The sequence below is a fragment of the Lissotriton helveticus genome, chromosome 10 (assembly GCF_964261635.1).
Source record: "Lissotriton helveticus chromosome 10, aLisHel1.1, whole genome shotgun sequence".
Lineage (NCBI taxonomy): Eukaryota > Metazoa > Chordata > Amphibia > Caudata > Salamandridae > Lissotriton > Lissotriton helveticus.
Window position 1 is genome coordinate 297512727 of NC_136071.1, and position 23094 is coordinate 297535820.

The following is a 23094-nucleotide window of genomic DNA, read 5'->3' on the forward strand; positions in this document are numbered from 1 at the left end:
ATAACAGTGCGATGGGGCCCTACACAAAATAGAAATGTACCGGCTGGTATGGGGGTCATACACTTGAAAAGGGTTTTTTCAGGCGTCTTGCAGTAATTTCATGATTGCCACTAGATGGAGCCCCAAGGCACTTTATAGCAGAACTCGTCCTTCATGCAAATCTACACACACAGGAATGAATGAATATTAGGATATGGTAAAAGCTGACAAACGACTTCATGGAGAGACATTATTGTCCACATACGTCCAACGCTACTGAAGTTGACGATATCATATAATGTGATATGCATGAAAAGGGACCCTGAAAGGGTAAATCATTGAATCTGATTATAGAACTAGTATTTACCCTTTTTGTAGATATGAGCAATTTTAAAAAAAACATCACTTTCAGGGTTAAGTTTCAGCAGCGCTTGAGCCTTTCACTTGCTCAGCGACTTGCATCATTGAAAAAAATTAGAATGCAGCCATACTCAATGTTTATGTGGTACTTTAATATGGGTTTAATGAACCAATCTTGATCACCGCTGGAAAAAGTGCTGACAGACCTGTTTAATCTGTGGCTGATTTAGAGTTCGGCTGGAGAGACTCAGGGCCCGATGTAGGTCGGTCGGTAACGGCCGAAAATCGGTATTTTCGGCCGTTACCGATCGGAATACAGACAACGGGATGTAGGAGGCCGAAATCCTGCGAAATCGGCGATTTTACCGATTCGGAAAATCACCGAGTCGGTCGGATTCCGAATCGGAAAAATGTAGGAATCGGAAAAAATCTCCGATTAGGTAATCTACCGAATCGGAGATTTATTCCGATTACTACTTTTTCCCGATTCGGAATCCGACCGACTCGGTGACTTTCCGAATCGGTAAAATCGCCGAATTGGTATATATTCCGAATCGGTGAAAATCCGATTCCATGCGAAAACCCTAAGATTGAGATGTAGGTAAGCACAGAAATACCGATTTTGCTCTAAAATCGGTATTTCTGACTCGGAAATTACCATGGATTTGAATCAGGTGGTAACCAGGTGCAACCTATAAAAAAAGACCCAAAATGCAGTTCTACTTGCAACATGGCAGCTTTCTATGTCATAGCTAGACGGCTACGGCTACAGCAGGAAGGTGAGAGGGAATGGCTGAGACAGGAGCAGGTGTACAGGCAGAGGGTGACCCTGTGCATGCTGACAGATCCAGAGATCCTACAGAGGTACAGGCTGGAGGCAGACACCATCAGAGACCTCATCAGGGACCTCCAACCCCTGTTGCAGCACCCCACCCCAAGGGCACATGCAATCCCTGTGCAGGTGCAGGTGCTATGCTGCCTACATCTTCTGGCGTCTGGCAGCTATCAAAGTGTAGTTGCTGTGGCAGGAGGGGTGACCCAGAGCAGCCTGTCAAGGTTCTTCCACAAGTTCCTTGATGCCATGATCCAGAGGATGGCCCACTACATCTCCTTCCCTTCCACCCATGCAGAACTGGCACAGACAAAAGCTGAATTCTATCAGATGGCAAGATTCCCCCACATCATTGGCTGCATAGATGGCACACACATACCGATTTGCCCCCCTGCTGACACCGAATACGTATACCGCAATCGGAAGTCACGGCACACCATAAATGTGCAAGTGATATGCAATGCCAAGTGTGTGATCACTGACCTGGTTGCAAAGTTTCCGGGGAGTACCCATGACTCCTATATCTTCCAGAGTAGCGGGATTTATGCACGGCTGATGGCAGGGGAATTTGGCGAAGGATACCTCCTAGGTAAGACACAGTGTCAGACCCCCATTACCAAAATTGCAGTGTGTAATACATGTATGCATGTGAGTAATGTTACCCCTTCTCCTTCCAGGCGACAGTGCATATGCCCTACGCTCGTTCATTCTCACACCTTACCTCAACCCCTCAACACCCAGCCAAAGGAGGTACAACCGTGCACACAAAAGCACGAGGAACGTAGTGGAAAGGACCTTTGGCATCTGGAAGAGCAGGTTCAGATGTCTGCACAAGAGCGGAGGTGCAAGACAATACACCCCCATCACCTGCTGCAAGATTATTGCTGTGTGTGCAATGTTGCACAACCTTGCAGTCAGGAAAGGCACTGAGGTAGAGTTATCCGACTACGAGGACCCTGATGATGACAATGCTGTCCCACTACCACTACCTGCTGGAGTCTCTGCACCATCTGACGGCAGATACAGGCGTCAGGAGATCACAGACAACTATTTCTGAGTGAGTACAGATGCACAAACAGGTCAATGTATGTGTTCAGAAATTAAATTTAATAATGTTGCATCAACGTTACTGCACTGATGTGCAACAAAAGAAAAGTTAAACAACAAGGGGTAGGAATGTCCAATGTCCGGGTTGCCTCACCCGCAGTGGCAGTCCTATTTTTTGCTGCGCTTAGCAGGCCCACTGGGATGAACCTCACCCCCTTCAGAATGCCCTGCAGCCTCAGCTGAGCGTCTGGTGCTCCGGCGCGGCTCTGACGCAGTGCTGGCCGGGCTGCTGCGGCTGCTGCTGGCCCCAGCCTCGCCCAGGACGGGATTCACTGCGGTGTTGGAGATGAGTAGTGTCTCCATGGCTGTTGTTATACGGCCCATGCCCCTAGTGACCTCGGACATGGACTGTGTGAGGCTGGCCTCCATGTTTGCCCCACGTTGGCATGACTGGGCAGTCGCAGCCGCAAGGCGGGTGAGTGACCTGTTCGTGACTCTTGCATCCCTGCGACGACTCAGCTCATGGTCATCCAACCTGGTGCAGAGCTGGGTGATGGCAGTGGTCATTCGGCCAATTGATGTTGCTATGTCCTTGTTGCTGTCAACGAAGGTCTTGAAGCCCTGTGTCATCTCACCCATCTGCAGGTTGTGCAGGCGCAACTGGCGATGGCAGGCCAGGATGGATTTCGCCTGCATCCTCTGAATTGTGACCATGCTGGTCTCCAGCCCTGCGAAGACGCTGCCTCCCGGTGCTGGTATTGGGCTGCTGGTAGCACGTGGCCTACGTGGAATCCTGCTGCCCTGCTGTGTGTGCTCTGGTGTCGCTGGTGTCACGGGGTCTTGTGCAGGAGCCTGACCCGCTGCCCCCTCCATGATGACTAATGGAGCCACTATTCTCCTCCGGGCCGGGGAAGTGGCAGGTGCAGGGTGGCTCTGTGGTGGTGTGTTGTCCGGGGAGAATACCAATGAGGGCGACTGAGACTGAGACAGTCGGGGGGAGTGTGGAGTTGTGAGGGAATGTCCTGTGTCCTCCTCATTTGCCAGGGCACAGCTGTTGTCCTCCTCCTCCTGTGCTGCTGCACTGGTGCTTGCCACTGCCGCACTGGCTGTTGGTGCTGGAGCTGATGCTGCTCCCCCGCCTGATGGTGCCCCTAGGTACAAAGAAGCATTTGTCAAGTGGGTGCTAATGTGTTCCAGTCACAACTATTAAAGCATTGCACATCTCATTACAAACACGTTGATGCTGTATTACAGTTATTTATCTCATGCTTCTGCTGTGGCATTATTGGTAACTTTTGCTGAGTACATTTAGCACGATGCATTGCTCATGTCTGTTGCTAGCTGTACTGGCCTGGGGTTTGGCTGTGCATTGGGTCTGTAGGGGAGGTGTCTGGTATGGTGTGTCAAGTTGCGCATGCTTCTTACCTGTAGCTGTAGCTCGGGATGAGCTATCCAGGTCCCCAATGCCCACGACACTGGCCCTCTCGATGGTCGTCGCCACTAGTTCCTCCAGCTGAGTGAGGGGTGGCGCACGGTTTGTTCCTCCTCCAGTGAGTCCAGCCTGCTTGTGCAGGTCGGCCAGTTTGCGCTTGGTCACGCCACGGATGTCATAAAACCTCTTCTTGAGGTCGTCTAGGCTCCTGTGGGTGACACCAACTGCATTGACTTTCTCCCCGATGTCGAGCCACAGCCTCCTCTTGGTGCTCTCCGGGACAGTCAGGGACTGCCTGCCATATAGCTGGGTGTGCACCCTCACCACCTCCTCCACCAAAGTTTGTAGCTCCATGGTGCTGAATTTAGGATTGCGCTTCCGCCCTGCCTTCTGGCTCTCTGTGCTGGTGTCCATGTCTCTCAGGGATCCTGCTCACAATGCTGCTCTCTCTGTGTCTGCTCAACTCATGCAGCTTTCCAGAATGTTCTGATGAGTTGCACCTGCCTGGGTTGCCACACCCTGTGGGGGAGGGTGCTTACAGCTCATTGGCTGATGTCTTCAGTGTCACTCAACCAGCTCGGCAAAACGGCATTCTCCGATTCGGTATTTTCCGATTCGGTATTTTCCGAATGTGTTCGGTAAATACCGATTCGGAATGTATAATGCCTTCCTATTGGCCTTTCGGCCCATGGGGCGTATTTATTATTCCGAATCGGCGTTTACCGATTCGGTTGGTTCCGCATTTTTTTTTTTCCGAATCGGACTTGTCCGACCCGGCCTATACCGATTCGGTAGTTGGCGAATCGGTACGTATCGACTCTCGATACCGAATGCTACCGATTCGGTATTTTTCCGATGATTATTTCCTACATATCATTTTCCGATTTTGAAATACCGATTCGGTACGGATCGGTATTTTAAAATCGGTAAATGCGTTTTACCTACATCGGGCCCTCAGTCGCAGAAGTGGCCGATATCTTTCTTTCTTTCTTTTTTTTTTTTTTTACAAATTTATACTTTATTGTTTACGTTAATAAAAACATAACAATATCCTAAAAATTAGATGAAGTTAATTAACCAGCATTTAAATTATTTAAAAGACAATTTCTTATCACAAAAACAACCTAAAATAGAAAGTATCCTAAAAGTTGTCAGCAATATTGTTATCACATCGGTACTCAACATAAAGTGCATTTGTACAGTTAGCTTAAAGTTTTAAGCGCAGTTCAGGGATTCTTTGGGGCACGTTGTCTTTTCATACAGTATCAAGAATTTCATCATCTTACAGTTCAATTGAGAATTAGTCGAGTCTAGACCTTTAATAATGGTCGATCTGCAAGTTCGAATAACCCTGTCATTGAAGGATTTCTTCAGTAGCAGAATCCAAATAGATTTTAAAAAGGGCACACACAGATCAGATGTCTTGTCTTGTCAGATATCTTGTTCGCCTTATTACAAGTGTGTTAGATCTGGGGGTCTCTAGTTGGCAATGGTATTCACCTTTGTCCAAATAGGGACCCTTACTTCTAAGTCCAGATAAGGAGATTACACTCCTTAATAACCCCTGCTCACCCCCTTGGTAGCTTGGCACGAGCAGACAGGCTTATCTCAGAGGCAGTGGGTTAAGCATTTGTGAATATACACAGAAATACAGTGATAACACTACAGATGGACACAACACAGGTTTTATAAAAATAAGTATTCTTTATATAGACTTAACACAAGACCACAAATGACAAAAATCCACAATACTACATTTAAGATTACTTAAAAGATGATTAAAGTCTTTTAGTTCGAGTTGTTGGTAAATGCGACAAAGTTCTCAACAAAGTACCTGGATGCGTAACGAAAAAGTGAACAAAAGGCTCGCAAAAGGGGAGATGCGTCGGTTCCGTGACCCGGGGGAACGGTTGCGTCCTTCCTCAATGCTTGCGCAGAGTAGGGGACTCGTCGTGAGCCTTACCGGTGCGGCGGTGATGCATAGATTCTCGGCCTGCGGGCCAGTTGCGGTGTGCAAGATGGTGCCTTGATGCGATTCGATGATCCGGTTGCGATGCGAGAAGATGGCGCCCTTGATGCGGCGATGCGATTACGATGCAATGACGCCCTAGCAGCCTTGCGACGACTCTGTACTTCGGAGTCCCAACAGGCCCTGCGACGCGCTTCTCCAGTGATGCGATGGCGACTCTCTCGATGGCGTCACGCTTCTCCAACAGCAGGCAGCTTCCATGACCACATGCTTTCAGGAAGATGCGACGAAGGCTCCCTTATCCGGCGTTGCAAGGATTTCAGCTGCGATGGCGACACGCTTCTTCTCGATGCATCGCGATTCCATCTTCCAGCTCCCAGCGGCACGCAAATGTCTGGAGTCAGAATTCCCAGCAAGGAGATTCAGGAGGCAGCTGGATGTGCAGTCTTTTGTCCCTGAGACTTCAGCAGGAGGCAATCACAGTTCAAGCCCTTAGAGAATATTCTGTAGATGAAAGTCCTTACAAAGTTCCTTCTCCTTTCCCTTGGCAATGAAGCAACCACTGCAGGCCAACCCAGCAAACAGCACACTGGCAGAGGGGCAGTCCAAACTCCTGCAGCTTCCTTGGTTCTTCTCCTTGGCGGAAAGGTTTCTTGTTCCAGAAGGGATCTAATTTCTTGGGATCAGGGTCCCAATATTTATACCCCAAAATCCTTTGTTCTCTGAAGGCAGAGGGGCCTCTGCCTTGTCCAAACCAGTTCCTGAGCACTCTGTTGACATGATTCCTTCTCTCCTTTCACAGTACAGGGCAGAGACATCAGACAAGCCATAGGGGGTGGAGCCAGCATTGTAGAGGGAAGGCCCAGCCCTATTCATGTCCCAGGTGCAACTCCTCCCTCCCATCTTATGCAGATCTCTCTATTCACCACTGGGCTGCCCCGGCCTGTCTCCTGGAATCCCCCAGCCCTGTCACACACAAACCCAGACAAGGAATACACAACCCAGCAGAGGCAGGCTCAAATGGTTAGGCAAGCAAATACCTACATTCTAAAAGTGGTATTTGCAAACACAGAATGTTAAAATAAACTTTACTAAAAGATGTATTTTATTATTCTGAGTTCAGTCATACTAAATCTTAAATTTCTACCATGTTCCCTGAGTCAGTTAGGATTATAAGAATGTAATAATCTAACTTCGCATTCTAACCTATGAGAAAAGGTAGCCTTCAATAGTGAAACACGAAAATGGCTGTAATTCACTATTAGAACACGCTACACACATCAGAGCATGTCCTACCGTATAATTACAATGCACCCTGCCCTTGGGCCTACCATAGGGTGTCTAATATGAAGCAAAGGGAAGGTTTATGGACTGGTAAGTGGGTGCATTTGGCCAAGTCGGCATGGCAGTGCTAGACTGCACACAGGCCTTGCAATGGCAGGCCTGAGACACATTTTACAAGCTGCTTCTGTGGGTGGCACAACCAGTGCTGCAAGCCCACCAGCAGCATTTGATTCACAAGCCCTGGACACACATGGTGCACTGTACTAGGGGCTGACAGATAAATCAAATAACCGAATCATGGAATCCAATCAGTATATCAATTTAACATAGGGAGCACTTGCACTGTGGCACTGATTAGCAGTGGCACAGTGCCCAAAGAATAAATCCAGCAAAAACATATCAAAACAGAGGAGGCAATCCGTCAAAAATGGAAGTGAGACTCACACAAATGATGCCAGGTCTAACACGTGTCCCCTCCATGCTGATATGTGGGGACAACTACCATTCCCCTTGGGAGTTCTCTTCACTAAGGTGGAACAATCTGGACAGACCATCAAGGTTGGCGTGTTCTGTACCAGGGCGGTGTTCCATCGTAAAGTCCATACCCTGTAGCAAAATGGACCACCTCAACAACTTTGGGGTCTCACCCCTCATCTGCATCGGACATCTGAGGGGCCTGTGGTCGGTCTGAACCCGGAAGTGAGTCCCAAACAAGTATGGTTTCAACTTCTTCAGTGCCCAGACCACAGCAAATGCTTCACGCTCAATTGCACTCCACCTTTGTTCCCGTGGAAGTAACCTCCTACTGATGAAGGCTACAGGTTGGTCTAGGCCCTCTTCATTAATCTGATCTGTGATAGAACAGCCTCCACACCATGCTCTGAAGCATCTGTCTGAACAATGAATTCTCTTGAGAAGATGGGTGCCTGAAGCACGGGTGCTGTGCACATGGCAGTCTTCAGGGCACCAAAAGCCTTCTGACAGGTGTCAGTCCAGTTCACTATCTTGAGCTGCTTCCTGGAAGTCAGCTCAGTCAAGGGTGCAACAATGTTGCCATACCCCTCGACAAACCTCCTGTAGTATCCTGTGAGTCCTAAAAAGGCTCTCACCTGTGTCTGAGTCTTTGGGGGTTCCCATGTCAGGATGGTATCAATCTTGGGTTGTAGGGGCGCCACCTGGTCGCTTCCTACCTGGTGACCCAAGTACACAACGGAACCCTGCCTGATCTGGCACTTACTTGCTTTGATCGTGAGGCCTGCCTTTGGCAGTGCCATCAACACTTGCCAGAGGTGGTGCAAGTATTCTTCCCAACTGGCGCTGAAAACTACAAAGTCATCCAGGTAGGCAGCACTGAAATCCTCCAGCCCAGCCAAAACCTGGTTGACCAACCTCTGAAAGGTGGCAGGTGCATTCTTCGTCCCAAAGGGCATAGCCCGGAATTGGTAGTGCCCATCTGGTGTGGAGAATGCTGACCTCTCCTTAGCCCCATCAGTCAAGGTGATCTGCCAGTACCCAGACGTCAAATTAAATGTGCTGAGGTACCGTGCAGCCCCTAACCGATCAATGAGCTCATCAGCTCTGGGGATGGGGTGTGCATCAGTCCTGGTGACTGCATTGAGCCCTCTGTAGTCCACACAGGACCGGAGTTCGGGTGTGGCAACCGGCGAGGCAGCCTTTGGGACCAAGTCCACTGGGCTGGCCCAAGGACTGTTTGAGGACTCAATGACCCCTAAAGCAAACATCTTGGAGATTTCCTCCTTAATGTAAGCCCTAACCTTGTCAGTCACTCTGTAAGCCTTGTGCTTCACAGGAGGACTATCACCAGTGTCCACATCATAGACACACCACTCTGTGACACCAGGAACCAAGGAAAATAGATCAGAGAATTGTCCCAACAGCTAGCGAAAATCTTGCTGCTGATCAGGAGTCAGTGTGGCAGAGAGGCTGACACCATCCACTGACCCATCTTGCTCTGTTGCAGACAGGAGGTCAGGAAGAGGTTTGTCTCCTCCTCCATTCCATCATCTGTCGCTAGGAGCATGCCCACTTCGGACCTTTCTAAGTGGGGCTTCAGGTGGTTCACATGCAGGACCCGCAAGGGGTTCCTGGGAGTCCGCAAGTTCACCAGATAAGTGACATCACTCTTGCGCTCCACCACCTCATATGGACCGGTCCATCTGTCATGGAGCGCACAAGGCTCCACAGGGGCCATGACCCAAACTTTCTGTCCAGGTTGAAGCTCAATCAGAGTGGAATTCTGATCGTACCACCGCTTCATTTCCTCATGGCTGGCTTCCAGATTCACCTGGGCGAGATCTCTGAAACGCCGAGTCTGGTTCCTGAAGGCCAGCATGTAGCTATATACATCCTGGGGAGGTTTCCTGGGAGATTGCTCCCAGCCTTCCTGGACCAAACTCAAAGGTCCTCTTACCGCGTGACCATACAAAAGCTCAAAGGGGCTGAACCCTAGAGACTTTTTGTGGCATCTCACGGTAGGCAAACAGAAGGCATGGCAAGAGGACGTCCCACTTACGCCTCATTGGTTCAACAAGACCCATGATCATGCCTTTGAGGGTCTGGTTGAATCTTTCAACCAGCCCATTACCTTGTGGGTGGTAAGGAGTGGTGAACTTGTAGGTAACACCACACTCCTTCCACAGAGACTTCATATAATTAGAAATGAAGTTTGTACCATGGTCAGACACAACCTCTCTGGGGAACCCCACACGGGAGAAGATCCCCATCAGGGCACGTCTCACCACAGGGGCCGTCACTGTCCTGAGCAGAATGGCTTCCGGGTACCGGGTAGCATGGTCCACCAAGACCAGGATAAACCTGTTGCCCATGGCTGTCTTGGGGTCCAGTGGCCACACAATGTCAATGCCCACCCGTTCAAAGGGGGTACTGACTACAGGGAAAGGATGGAAAGGGGCCTTGTGCCTCCTTCCACTTTTCCCACTTGCCTGGCAAGTTTGACAGGTCCTACAATGAGTATCTGAACTCTTCCGCATCTGGGTCCAATAAAAGTGGGAGACAAGCTTTTCAAAGGTCTTGTTCTGCCCCAGATGACCGGCTAAAGGAACATCATGAGCCAAACCCAGTAGGAAGGCTCTGAAGCGCTGGGGTACCATCAGCACACAGACTGACCCAGGCTCAGCAACCTTAGGCTCGCTATACAGGAGACCATTCTCCCAGTAGATCCAATGTGATCCAGACTGATCACCTGCTGCCTGGTTTGTGGCCTGTTGCCTCAAACCCAGAAGAGAAGGGCACTTCTGCTGCTCTTCACAAAATTCCTCCCTGAGGGACCCCCTTCTTGCTGTCAATAGGTCAGCTCAGGTAGGTTCCCCAGCTCAGTAACTTGCTCCCCTGTAGGTTCCAGGGCATCCCACTCAAGGTCTGCCCCCTCCTGGACTGTGGGAACAATGGGGGCTGGTTTCCCACGCCCTCTACCTCTTCTCTTTAAGGCAGGTCCCTGGGCCATACTTCAGGCTCCAGGGTCTCTTGAACACTCTTAGCTGCCATAGACCGAGTGGTCACACATGCCCACTCAGGCAGGCCCAACATCTCTAAATGCGCCTTCCTCTCCACCTTAGCCCAAGGGGAGCTTTCTAAATCATTGCCTAACAGACAATCAACAGGCATGGATGGCCACACAGCTACTTGAAGAGTACCAGAGACCCCCCCCGCCACTCAAATGGAACTTGAGCCAGTTTGCAATGGCTCTCTGTGTTGTCAGCGGCAACAACTGGGAAGAATGCATGAGGGACTACCTGCTCTTCAGAGACCAAGTGACACTTGACAGCTGTCACACTTGCTCCTGTGTCTCTTAGAGCCTCCACTCTATGGCCATTGATGGTCACCCACTACCTGTATTTTTTTGTGTTCTCAGGCAGCTGAGTTTTAGGGATCATCTCAAAGTCTTCTAATGAGACTAGGGACATTTCTGCGGGACCCCACCCACCTTGGGTACCCATCTCCTCCCCACCCAGGGCTACACTGGCCATCTGACGGGGTGGTGCACGGGGTGGCACATACTGTCTTTTCTGAGGACACTGGGGATCATACCAACGGTGTCCCACCTGTTTACACTGAAAGCAGGTAACAGGGCCCCTATGAACAGGTTTACCTGTCGGGGGTCCTGACTTATTCTCAGGGGAGGCTGGGAACCCTTACCTTGGTTCCCTTGGGAATTACTTTGGGGACCTTTTTGGAACTCCCTCTGTTTACCCTTGTCCCCCCCACTCTTCTGCTGGGGACCCTGCCCACCTTTGGCGGAGTCTCCCACAAGACCGTTGTGGACCCTGGTACTAACCCAGCGGTCCGCCTCTTCAGAAAGCTTTCTAGGGTTAGTCAACTTGCTATCAATAAGGTGCTAGCATAGCTCTGGAAAACAATTAGCAGACAAGTGCTCCCTAGCAATCAAATCAAACATTGATACCCCTCACCCAACCATCCATAGCTACCCAAGTGGTTCCCTCCAGTTTCTTACAGTTCCTGAACCTCTGTCTATAGAGCTCTGGAGTTAACCCATACCTTGTCATCAGTGCTGCTTTCAGGTGGTGATAAGCCATCCTATGCTCACTGGGTAGGTCTAACAAAGTATCCCTCCCCTCAGTCAGAAAGCTACCCCACAACCCCGCTCCCCAATCCTTCTCAGGGACCAGGTGGGCCAACATTGCTATCTCATAGGCTGCAAACCACTGACCAATATCTTCACCTTTGTGAAAATCTTTGATGACATTCTTGGGAATATGTACCCTGCCTTCTGAAGGCACAGATGGTGCGCTGCCACCAGAGGGACTGATTTCTAAGCCCTTGGCCTTGTTTTCTAACTCCCTCAACATCCTCTCATGCTCCATTCTCATTCTCTCCCTTTCCAAAGACAACCTGTTATTCTCTGTTTTCCTCTGACTCTCCATCTTAAGCTTAGCCATCTCCAGCTTGTGTGCCCTACTTCTCCCCCTGTCTTCCAACTCTCTGGGGGACAGGTCTTTGGAAGAGATGCTGCTGCAAGGCGGGGACGGCACCCCTCCCCTGGCTGGAAACTCTGGCCCATCAATGTGCCCATTTGCATCCCCAACTGGCTCCACCACAAGATCAGGGACATTTCTGGCTTCTACCCTGGCCCTCAGCGCCTTTTGGTAGCCTTCCTTTTTAGAAATGCCTGGTGTAGCAGCTTTCAGTGTCCTGCAGAGATACTTGAGCTGTTTCATAGTGTAGGTTTCCAACCTCTCTTCCTCAAAATCAAGATCCATAGATGCAATAGATGCTGGTTTACTCATGGTAATAAGAACTGGGAGTTTTCAGGAAAAAACAAACAGTCCAAGTAAAAAGTATTCTAAAAAAAGTATGTGGTCGCGTTTGGTCTGCACTTACTAGTAGTGTACACCAATCACTGTATATGAAACACAAATGCAAAGTCCAAATCCTCACCACGGACCACCAATGTTAGATCTGGAGGTCTCTAGTTGGCAATGGTATTCACCTTCGTCCAAATAGGGACCCTTACTTCTAAGTCAGGATAAGGGGATTATACTCCTTAATAACCCCTGCTCATCCCCTTGGTAGCTTGGCACGAGCAGACAGGCTTATCTCAGAGGCAGTGTGCTAAGCATTTGTGAATATACACAGTAATACAGTGATAACACTACAGATGGACACAACACAGGTTTTATCAAAATAGGTATTCTTTATATAGACTTAACACAAGACCACAAACGACAAAAATCCACAATACTACATTTAAGATTACTTAAAAGATGATTAAAGTTTCTTATTTCAAGTTGTTGGTAAATGCGACAAAGTTCTCAACAAATTACCGGGATGCGTAACGCAAAGTGAACAAAAGGCTCGCAAAAGGGGAGATTTGTCGGCTCCTTGACCCGGGGGAACGGTTGCGTCCTTCCGCAATGCTTGCGCAGAGTAGGGGACTCGTCGTGAGCCTTACCGGTGCGGAGGTGATGCGTAAATTCTCGGCCTGCGGACCCGTTGCGGTGCACAAGATGGCGCCTTGATGCAATGTGATGATCCGGTTGCGATGCAAGAAGATGGCGCCCTTGATACGGCGATGCGATGACGATGCGATGACGCCCTGGCAGCCTTGCGACGACTCTGTACTTTGGAGCCGTGACAGGTCCTGTGACGCGCTTCTCCGGTGATACGATGGCAACTCTTTCGATGACGTCACACTTCTCCGGTGATGCGACAGCAGGCAGCTTCGATGACCACACGCTTTCAGGGTGATACAACGAAGGCTCGCTTCTCCAGCATTGCGAGGATTTCAGCTGCTGCGGCGACACGCTTCTTCCCAATGCGTCACGCTTCCAGCGGCACGCAAGTGTCTGGAGTCAGAATTCCCAGCAAGGAAATTCAGGAGGGAGCTGGAGGTGAAGTATTTTGTCCCTGAGACTTCAGCTGGAGGCAAGCACAGTTCAAGCCCTTGGAGAATATTCTGTAGATAAAAGTCCTTACAAAGTTCCTTCTCCTTTCCCTTGGCAATGAAGCAACCACTGCAGGCCAACCCAGCAAACAGAACACTGGCAGAGGGGCAGTCCAAACTCCTGCAGCTTCCTTGGTTCTTCTCCTTGGCAGAAAGATTTCTTGTTCCAGAAGTGATCTAATTTCTTGAGATCAGGGTCCCAATATTTATACCCCAAAATCCGTTGTTCTCTGAAGGCAGAGGGGCGTCTGCCTAGTCCAAACCAGTTCCTGAGCACTTTGTTTACATGACTCTCTTCTTCCTTTCACAGTGCAGGGCAGAGACATCCGCCGCCCACAGGAGGTGCAGCCAGCACAGGGGAGAAGATACAGCTCTGGAGCACTCTTTTGACATGATTCCTTCTCTCCTTTCACAGTGCAGGGCAGAGACATCAGACAAGCCACAGGGGGTGGAGCCGGCATTGTAGAGGGAAGGCCCAGCCCTATTCAGGTCCCAGGTGCAACTCCTCCCTCCCATCTAGATGCAGATCTCTCTATTTACCACTGGGCTGACCCAGCCTGTCTCCTGGAATCCCCCAGCCCTGTCACACACAAACCCAGACAAGGACTACACAACCCAGCAGAGGCAGGCTCAAAGGGTTAGGCAAGCAAATACCTACTTTCTAAAAGTGGTATTTGCAAAAACAGAATATTAAAATAAACTTTACTAAAAGATGTTCAGGCATGCTAAATTCGAATTTCTACCATGTTCCCTTGTGATATGTTTCCTATGGGAACTGTATCGATATTCCTATTTCTGACCCTTGTCCGGTTAATAATTCACTAATGGCCACACAACGGCACAGAAACCCGTTTTCTGATTAGGTCATAGCGCATGCTACCACGTTAGGCAAGCACTATTCCTCCAGCCCCCATAGAAAGCATACCGAGTTCTCAAAACAAATCAAACCTCCAGCAACCTGGGAAATCCCCCGCAGCTATTGTTTTGATTTAAACAAGAACTCCAGTAAAGAATGTACGAACGACCAGTTCTTATGACATCCTTATTGACGTATTTATGTCCATCCTTACGTCAATCTCGGCACCTTTCAGGTATAAATATTACCGACATTGCCATAAGCAAACACACGGTGGTGGAGACGAGATTGGAGCAGCGATACTTGCCGAGGAGCCCAGCTGATGCAGGAAGCCCACGGACGCTGCCCCTCCCTTTTGACGCGCTGAGAGAGAGACGCTGCCTTTTCTCTTGCCGAGAAATCCAGCTCCGGCGTTCCTAGCCGCCCTTGCGGGCAACTGGGATATCGAGTCCTGAGATAGAGATACCAGCCCTCCAGCCTTCTAAATCCCAGGTACTGTACTGAATAACCCCTCACAGAGAATTCTTGAATCAGATCCTTGGCAAAGCAAACTTAACTAAAACTGCTACTTATCTACTCCCGCCCACGTATTAGGCTTAGGTCAGGTACACCGGGGTAGGCGTAGTTAGAAGCACCAGTTGAGTACGATTAGTCAATGTATATATGTATATAACTTTTATCCATTTTAAGTATCATATGGCTAGGAAACCATATAAATGCTTTTACAGTATTATTTTATAATTCTGTTTTTACTGTATGCACTTTACTTAACTATAAGTATTGCAATAATAGCGATTCATTTCTCTTGTATGAGAAAAGAGACTGATCAATAAATAACATCCTTTTATTGAACCACGCCCATCTCTTATTTCTCTACAAACTGGTGAAACTAAGAATGCACATACTGACTGAGTAAAATAGTTGTCTTTTGTTTTCACACGACTCTAGAGATATACTCTTGATTAGGGGAGAGCAAAGTTGTCATGTTCTATGGTTGTCAGAAACTAAATCCCTTCTTGTCTATCCAGGGAGGTTAAACTCCTCCTTGCCTATTCGAGAAAGTTTCTAGTGAACTCTGAGCTAGCTGGCACACACATAACTTTAAGTCTAATATCGTCAGTAGAAGACCTAGTTAACCACAGTCCTACGTCTATACTATTGAGGATATTATTCCAATGCGCAGAGCCTATTGGGAAAATAGGAACTACACTACACCCTGAGTCAGTTAGGATTATAAGAATGTAATAATCTAACTGCCCATTCTAACCTATGAGAACAGGTAGCCTTCAATAGTGAAACACAAAAATGGCTGTAATTCACTATTAGAACATGCTAATCACATCAGAGCATGTCCTACCTTATACTTACAATGCACCCTGCCCTTGGGCCTACCAAAGGGTTGTCTAATATGAAGCAAAGGGAAGGTTTAGGGACTGGCAAGTGGGTGCACTTGGCCAAGTCGACATGGCAGTGCTAGACTGCGCACAGGCCTTGCAATGGCAGGCCTGACTCACATTTTACAAGCTGCTTCTGTGGGTGGTACAACCAGTGCTGCAATCCCACCAGCAGCATTTGATTCACAAGCCCTGGGCAGGCATGGTGCACTGTACTAGGGGCTGACAGATAAATCAAATAACCCAATCATATCAATTTAACATAGGGAGCATTTGCACTGTGGCACTGATTAGCAGTGGCACAGTGCCCAAAGCATAAATCCAGCAAAAACATATCAAAACATAGGAGGCAATCCGTCAAAAATGGAAGGGAGATTCACGCCAATGATGCCAGGTATAACAAAGTGGATCAGGATATAATACAGTTGTATGTTAAGACAGACACGTTTGTGATGGAGTAACTGTCCCACAAGTTCTAAACCAGGCCATCAGTTTGCAATATACCACTTTCTATTGGTGGTATAGATAGCAGACCCATACATGTGCGTAGCTTATTGTAGTTGTATTACCACTAACTGGCACAATTCCAAATCATTACTTTTCAATCCTTGGAGCAGATTTTTTCTCATCCAAAGCCAATTTCCAGTTACCACCCACTCTTATGTTGTTTCCCCAGAATTGTACCGCCAACGTCTGTTGACTAAGGTATTTTTGTTTTAGTGTTTCATGTGGGTGCCGTAAAGTTCCCATTGTCTAACATGCTCCTATTCCACCTTTGCCCCACCATTCCAGCCTTTTTCCCTGTGTAGTTTTAGTGGGTTTAGGCCTCTGGGTACTTTAGCACTGTGGTTCAGTGTAAAGTATGTGCGCTCTGTGTTACATTTAGTAATTTTGGCCTGCCCTCCCATAGGGATGCATGGAGAATTCCCTCCTCAGTGTGTCAGTGGTAATTCCTGTTATGAGAGGAGCAGTATGGTCAAGTCTGGTATGTATGAAATTGTGAGGATAAATGCTGCGCAATCATGTGCGCAGATTTATTATGACTATCTGAGAAATACCACTTTTAGAAGTTGGCATTTCTGTGTACTATGTGTCTGCCTGCCTGATGTGTATTGGCTGTCTGGTTTTGGAGGGACAGGGGAGGCTGAGCCCGACCTGGATTGAATAGAGAGATCTGCAGTTGGAAGTATGGGGATGGGTGCCGGGGCATGCTGCTGCTGGGACCCAGGGAGGGTGGCTGCCATGAGGGCTTGCCTCCCGGGGCCCTGCATTGCTCCTTCCTCTCTAAAGACTTTTTGGGACCTTTTACTTTGCGTATGTTACTTCTGGATGTCAAGACGAACCTCAGTCCGTGTAACTAGAGGGAAAGGACTCTGAAACTTTCATCTTTCTTGCTGAAGCAACTACCCAAGAGCCTGAGTTGAGCGTGCCTACTGCCGAAGTCTCAGGGAGATTAGACTTCACCAATCAGCCGACCAGATTCCTATTTGAGGGGATTCTACTAGCACGTGAGGCCTCTGTTGAGAATTCCAGAGCCTCTGGTTCTACTGCGGGAAAGGCGGGCTGAAAGTCATTGATATCGCGGTTGAGGGCCGCCGCAGCTGAGGAGCTGTGGCCGCTGAGTGCCCGCATTTGCCTGTGCTACCAAGTCATCGTTATCGCTATTGTGGGCCGCTGCAGCTGAGGAGCTGTGCTGCTGACTGCCCGCATTAGCCGTCCTACGAGAATCATCGCTATCGCTAATGTGGGCTGCTGCAGCTGAGGAGCTGTGCCGCTGAGTGCCCGCATTTGCCGTCCTACGAGAATGATCGCAACCGCTATTGTGGGCCACTGCAGCTGAGGAGCTGTGCCGCTGAGTGCCCGCACTAGTCCCCACTTCAAGGTTCTTGTTACCTCCTGCATGTACTGCTGGGTGCCTGCTTTTAAGCCCTGTCCCAGGATTATTATGAGTGCACGCCACGGACCGCTACAGCTGGGAGCTGTGGCCACTGCAAGTCTGCCTGTTATCACTGCGGTTTCCTTGTGAGGATGCATGCCGTGCCCCTTTGAATCTCAGGTACATTGTGCATCACCGGGTCGCGTGGACCCCAGCCTCGAACTAAGTTCGTTCCACACGCTTTTTCAGTGCCTTTATTGCTTTTGAAGTGAATCTGTAATTATGTGCATTGTGGTTCATTGAGTGCTTTCAGCCTCGTGTTCAGTCTATATAAATGTAAGGCATTTGAGCCCCTGTGAGAAGGCCAGTTGGCCGGGGGGACTGTTAGGTAATAGGGCGCCGGGCCCTAATGTGATTTATGTGGTGCTAGGAAATGTGATGCTTGTATTATGATTTACGCACCCTGATTATACCTCGAATATGGTTTTATGGTTATGAGGTTATGCATACTGTGTTTATGTTTGAGTTATTTCCTACTGTGAATTATCCTCCAAACGTGAGTTATGCTGGTGAGGTTGGCACAGAATGTATATCATGCCTAAATGGGATACTGTGCATAATATGGTTTGTGTTACATGATGATACTGAGTACAGTGGTTGCCAATAATTACTGGTTGTGTTCTACGTCTATTATATGTTCTACTTTACTATCTTTCCTAAGTGATGGTTCAAACAGTGGACCAAGTGGCCCTGTCATGTGTATATAATCCCCTGTGAATATTGCCCAGTGCCAGGTGGCACATTGTATATTGTGTGATCACTATTCTAATGTGTGTTATGATAATACAAAGGCGATTTTTAATATAACCTTGTGTGGATTTCTTTTTGTGGTGTGCCTAGTATGTTTTTGCTGTGTGTGTGTTGCGCAAACGCTTTACACATTGCCTCTGTGATAAGCAATTTCCCTGTCACGCAGTCATATCGCTTTCTTCCTAGAAATTTGTATCTGTTAACGAGCATTTGCATCATATTAGTATGAAAGGAGGCCCATTACAAGATGTGATAAGTAAAGCTAAAAAATCAATCAATTGGTAACTATTAGAAAATGTATAATATCTTCATTCCCAATTACCTTTCTGAACCCAACACTAGATTTGTATGAGACTTGGATGGAATTTGGTGGTCCCATTATTCATGAATGGCTTATGATGATGATAAATGGCTCTGTCGCAACAGAGATCCCTATTGTGTCTTTAGGGTGTGCATAGAGCTGCTGAATTTGTTGACGGTAATCCTTGATGGTCGAGAATATCCTTTTAACATTCTCCTTTCTCGCATCCAGTTTAGCATAGACGGATAACTGCAGAAAATCAGAATTAATATTACTCCTGCCTGCCAAATGCCTTGCTATGCATATATGTATTAGAGGGTTTCTAGTATGTTAATAAAGCATTGTTTAATCTAATGGGAATCGGGAGATTTGTCTCCCGATGTGTACTGAATTTTCGTTGTTTAATCTTCTGAAAATCCATGAAAAATGTCTTACAAAATATACTGGTTTTCTTCACAGTTACAAAAATATCTTAGGAAACCAAGCTTCCTCATGAACAACTACAAATTTATGAAGAACGCTTTCTGAACTGAAGATATAAATCTATTACTTGTTTACAGGGGGTTTGGGCACTCTGATCGTTGGATGAACACCTGTAGAGAGGCATTGCTGAGCTTCCCATAAGAAATTGCGGAAAAAACAAACAATGAATGTTGAGGTTTGCTAATATTTTCAACCTACATCCTACATTTTCCCAGACATATGTTTATCAATAGTCATTGCGTTGGTGAAGAAGTCTTGGGGTCTCTAGTCCTACCCCTTTTGGGGACTTCATCCACAAACCAGCTCCCTAAGTGCCAGGAGGTGCATTCGCAGCGGTGAACCCTGGGGTTGGAGGTCCCCGTATAGCGATGATAAGCGCCTGGCCAATCCCGCAGCACAGGACGTATGATGAAGTAGTCTTGGGTTCTCCTACCCCCTGTGAGCCTGACTACTTTTGGGGACTCCAGATACCAGGTCCCTAAGCGCCAGGGGGTGCATCCACAGCTGTGAACCCTAGGGGCACCCCCCTTCCCAAAGCGCTGATAAGCAGCTGGGCAATCAGGCAGCGCCGGACGCACCCAGGTCAAGGGAGGGCCCATCCACACCTGGAGGAGCCCGGAGAAGGCTGTGCTGGGCGGTCCCTCTAACTGCTTTCAGCCTAAGGGGCTGTTGTGTGATTATTCCAGCTGCGTTTGTACATTTTTTCGGCTTCCAGAGTCTGGTTCTTATTTGTCCATTTCAGCTGCCGCAGTCTGTGATGTTCCTGGTACCTTTTATTTATTCTGTTGTTCACGATGGCTAAAAGAAACAATGCCATGGAGGGAGAACAAGGGGCAACCCAAAACTAAGAAATCTAAGAAGACTCACAAGACGGCAGGGAAAAAGTGTGTACTTGACAGGATTGACACCTTATTGGTAGAGTGTGAGAAGATTCTGGTGCCTGACCCAACTTGCTCCACCTCTACTGCCCTCAGTCCCTCTATTCAGCAAGAAACCCATATCCAATGGAGAAAAGCTGGAATGTTTGCAAGAGGCAGAAAGCAGGGTCAGGATTCGTCGAACTCTTCAAATAAACAAGCACCAATCCCCCCCCCCCCCTGGTTCCCCTTTCTCAAGCGATCCCAACTTTAGAAGCGGCTGATGAGGTCTTCATTTGTACTAACGGTTTTGTCCCTTTACCCAACCCATCGGCTGAACAGTTCTCAGAAAAGACTGATGCTGAGGGGGCAGGACAGACCTCGTACAAACATCTGTAGAGTCCCTTATGGGTGGAGGAACTCATAGTGGCGGCCAGTTCACCGGAGGCTTAGAGAATGGAAGTAAGGCTGGGGTCTCAAGGAGTGGGTCTGCCCCTACTTCTCCGATGTCTCACATGGACCCTGGCTCAGCTATGGACTTAATGGCTGCTGCCCCTAGTGCTACTTTAGTGGATTTAACTACTCTTGAACTGCACTTAAAATCTTTTCTAGAGCCGAGTTTAAAGCTTTTTGTGATGACATTGTTAAAACCTTGTCAAGGTCCATTGATCGCTTACATACAAAGGTAGGAGACATTGCTTCTTCTGTGATTGATTTAATAGCTTTGGTGTGCAAAATAACAACCATGGCACTTGATTTAAAAATTCTTTCTGATCAAATCAATAAATGTAAAGAAGAAATAGAAGGTCTGTACTCAAAATTTATTATTGACCTTATTTAAAAATAAAACTCACAAAACATACATAATAGCTATCAGTTTAGACAATATCAAATTATTCATAAAATACACAAAACATCATCAATATACAATAAAAAGTAATAACAAATCACAATTATTTTTAAAAAATGTAGTGACGCAACAATTAATTGAAAATCACAATATTAAAAAAGGTGGCATAACAAATGGTTCTCTACGCGCGTTTCAGCGACCAGCGCCTTCTTCTGGAGCAGCCACGTGTCACCTAAAAATCACAAAAAATGGGTAAAAGAAAAAGAATATTCAAATTGACATACTATAATTACTAATACTTATTTCATAATCAGTAACACAATAAAAATTTGGTACAGTAAACCTACAAAACTATAACATCATCTTCTTTACAAAGGAACAAAGACGAGTTTAAATAACTCCGAGATGCCCTAATGAAGGGCATTCATCTTTTTGTACATTGTTATTTCAGACCTGGGGGGATGGCGGGGGGCGGAAGAGGGGATGATAACGGACCAGGAGCCAAGAATTGACTTCATGATAAAAAGAAACACATAGTGTTGCTTATTTTAGGGACATCAGACCAGAACATTATTATTTTGGCACAGATGGGCTCCTATGTTACAAAAAGAGGAGCAAAGTCTATTTACACAGTTGAGTTGGTAAACAGCGAACTGATTTCGTAGAGTCTCAGCATGAAGGCATAAAAATGTTCTAAGAGGCAACAAGTGATAACAGTAAATAATTGCTCTTGTATTGAAGGGTTTATATAGCTCAATGCTTAACGCTATAGTACTTACACGTTCTTGCTCGAATTCCGTTTTCACAGGCAATCACACGAATAGATTCTAGTTTGATAATGTGTGAAAGGATAAAACAGGATAAGCTGAAAGGTAAACGCATATTCATTACGTAACCCTTATTCCCTAAATGGAAATTGAGAGTATACAATGTAAGGATAAAAGATAAATAAACCACTTTAAATAACCTTATCCTACTTCAAAGCTGTATTATCTCAATGCTAACAGAACAAGGAGATGGAGTTCTTACTTAAATAATATTTTACTTTACATTGCAAGACTGGTAACGGTGCCTTAAAAAGGAGTGATATGTACTGCCATCTAAAAGATATATATTCTAAAGCGTTTCCTTTTGGAGGCAAAGCGCAGCAAAATTATATTTACATAAACGTTGTCACCACACTAGTCATTTACTAGTTCCAGATTGCCAAAATCTAGGGCCTCTGGGAGATTGGTAACGGTGCCTTAGGATGGGGTGATATGTACCGGCATCTAAAAGATATATATTCTAAAGCGTTACCTTTTAGAAGCCTATAACCGGACTGCTTAACAAATCTATAGTGCTAAAATTATCTATTTAATAAGAAACGACGTCAAAAAGATGTAAATAGTAAGGAGCTAACTAATGTTACCTGAATTAATCTCGCTAGACAGCTTCCTGTATCTGTGTTGCGGAGTGTGTCTATTCTTGGCACTCACACAAATTCTATAAATCAGATATAGATTACATGAAAATAAATAAAAAAATGCGATTGGATCAAAATTATAACAACATGCTAGTCAAATAGGGAAGCATGAGCTCTACATAAATACCTGTCTGAACTTGTGAAAAAATCTTGCCTCGCTTCCCAGTGTGCGTAGTTGCTTGTGTTTGAATTACTGCAAACAACAAGACAGAAAAATATATTTACTCACAAGTTCTAGATCGATTATAACCTAGTCTGAGATGAATTAGAAACTCATGAATTTTTGTAAAGCATACCTTAAATTAATGAAAATGATGCACGAATTGTAGCAGAGAAGTCTTCCTGATGTGGAGAAACTTCTTTCTTTCCGTCTCATGCCAACAGAATTGCATACAAAAAGATAAAAACAATAAGGTATGCTTTTTTGAAAAAACAGGAGAGGACAGAAACTAGCAAGATGATTGCATTTGTGCACGGCAGTTTCCCTCAAAGCTTAATTCTGCCTGCAAGCCATAACGATGTCCTAAACACTCACCTAAGGAAACGTTTCTGAAAACGATAAAACTGGGAGCAAGGCACGCGGATCCTAGGCTGCTGATAACACGAGCAGCCGTTTGCCAGAAATGTCAGTTATTTAAGCACTAAATCTAAAGTGATTTCAGGTGCATTTTTCCATCAATTGATGGAGCGAGCACGCCCCTCCAGAGGGCAAGGGTAAGCGCTAAGGGACTGGCGATCAGTCTAAGGTAAAGAAAGGACTACAAGGGGTAACCTGGACGCCATATTGGTAGAGCATATCCATTTCTCCAGGACAAAGGAAAGTGCAGAAGACTAACGAACGATATAGATAAACTTTC

The 23094-nt window shown here is 46.9% G+C and overlaps 2 protein-coding genes across 2 annotated transcripts; both read right to left on the bottom strand.

Moving 5' to 3' along the window:
- Positions 1-1014: 1014 nt before the first annotated feature.
- On the bottom strand, positions 1015-4585 carry LOC144785163 (uncharacterized). Its single transcript, XM_078664226.1, has 2 exons — positions 3644-4585; positions 1015-3369 (listed from the first exon to the last, which is right to left on the bottom strand). Exons 1-2 carry the CDS (start codon positions 4062-4064, stop codon positions 2387-2389), a joined length of 1404 nt encoding a protein of 467 aa, XP_078520352.1. The 5' UTR covers positions 4065-4585; the 3' UTR covers positions 1015-2386.
- A 16179-nt stretch (positions 4586-20764) lies between these two features.
- Positions 20765-22651, bottom strand: LOC144785164 (uncharacterized). Its single transcript, XM_078664227.1, has 4 exons — positions 22534-22651; positions 22365-22430; positions 21552-21637; positions 20765-21004 (listed from the first exon to the last, which is right to left on the bottom strand). Exons 1-4 carry the CDS (start codon positions 22611-22613, stop codon positions 20925-20927), a joined length of 312 nt encoding a protein of 103 aa, XP_078520353.1. The 5' UTR covers positions 22614-22651; the 3' UTR covers positions 20765-20924.
- Positions 22652-23094: the final 443 nt, after the last annotated feature.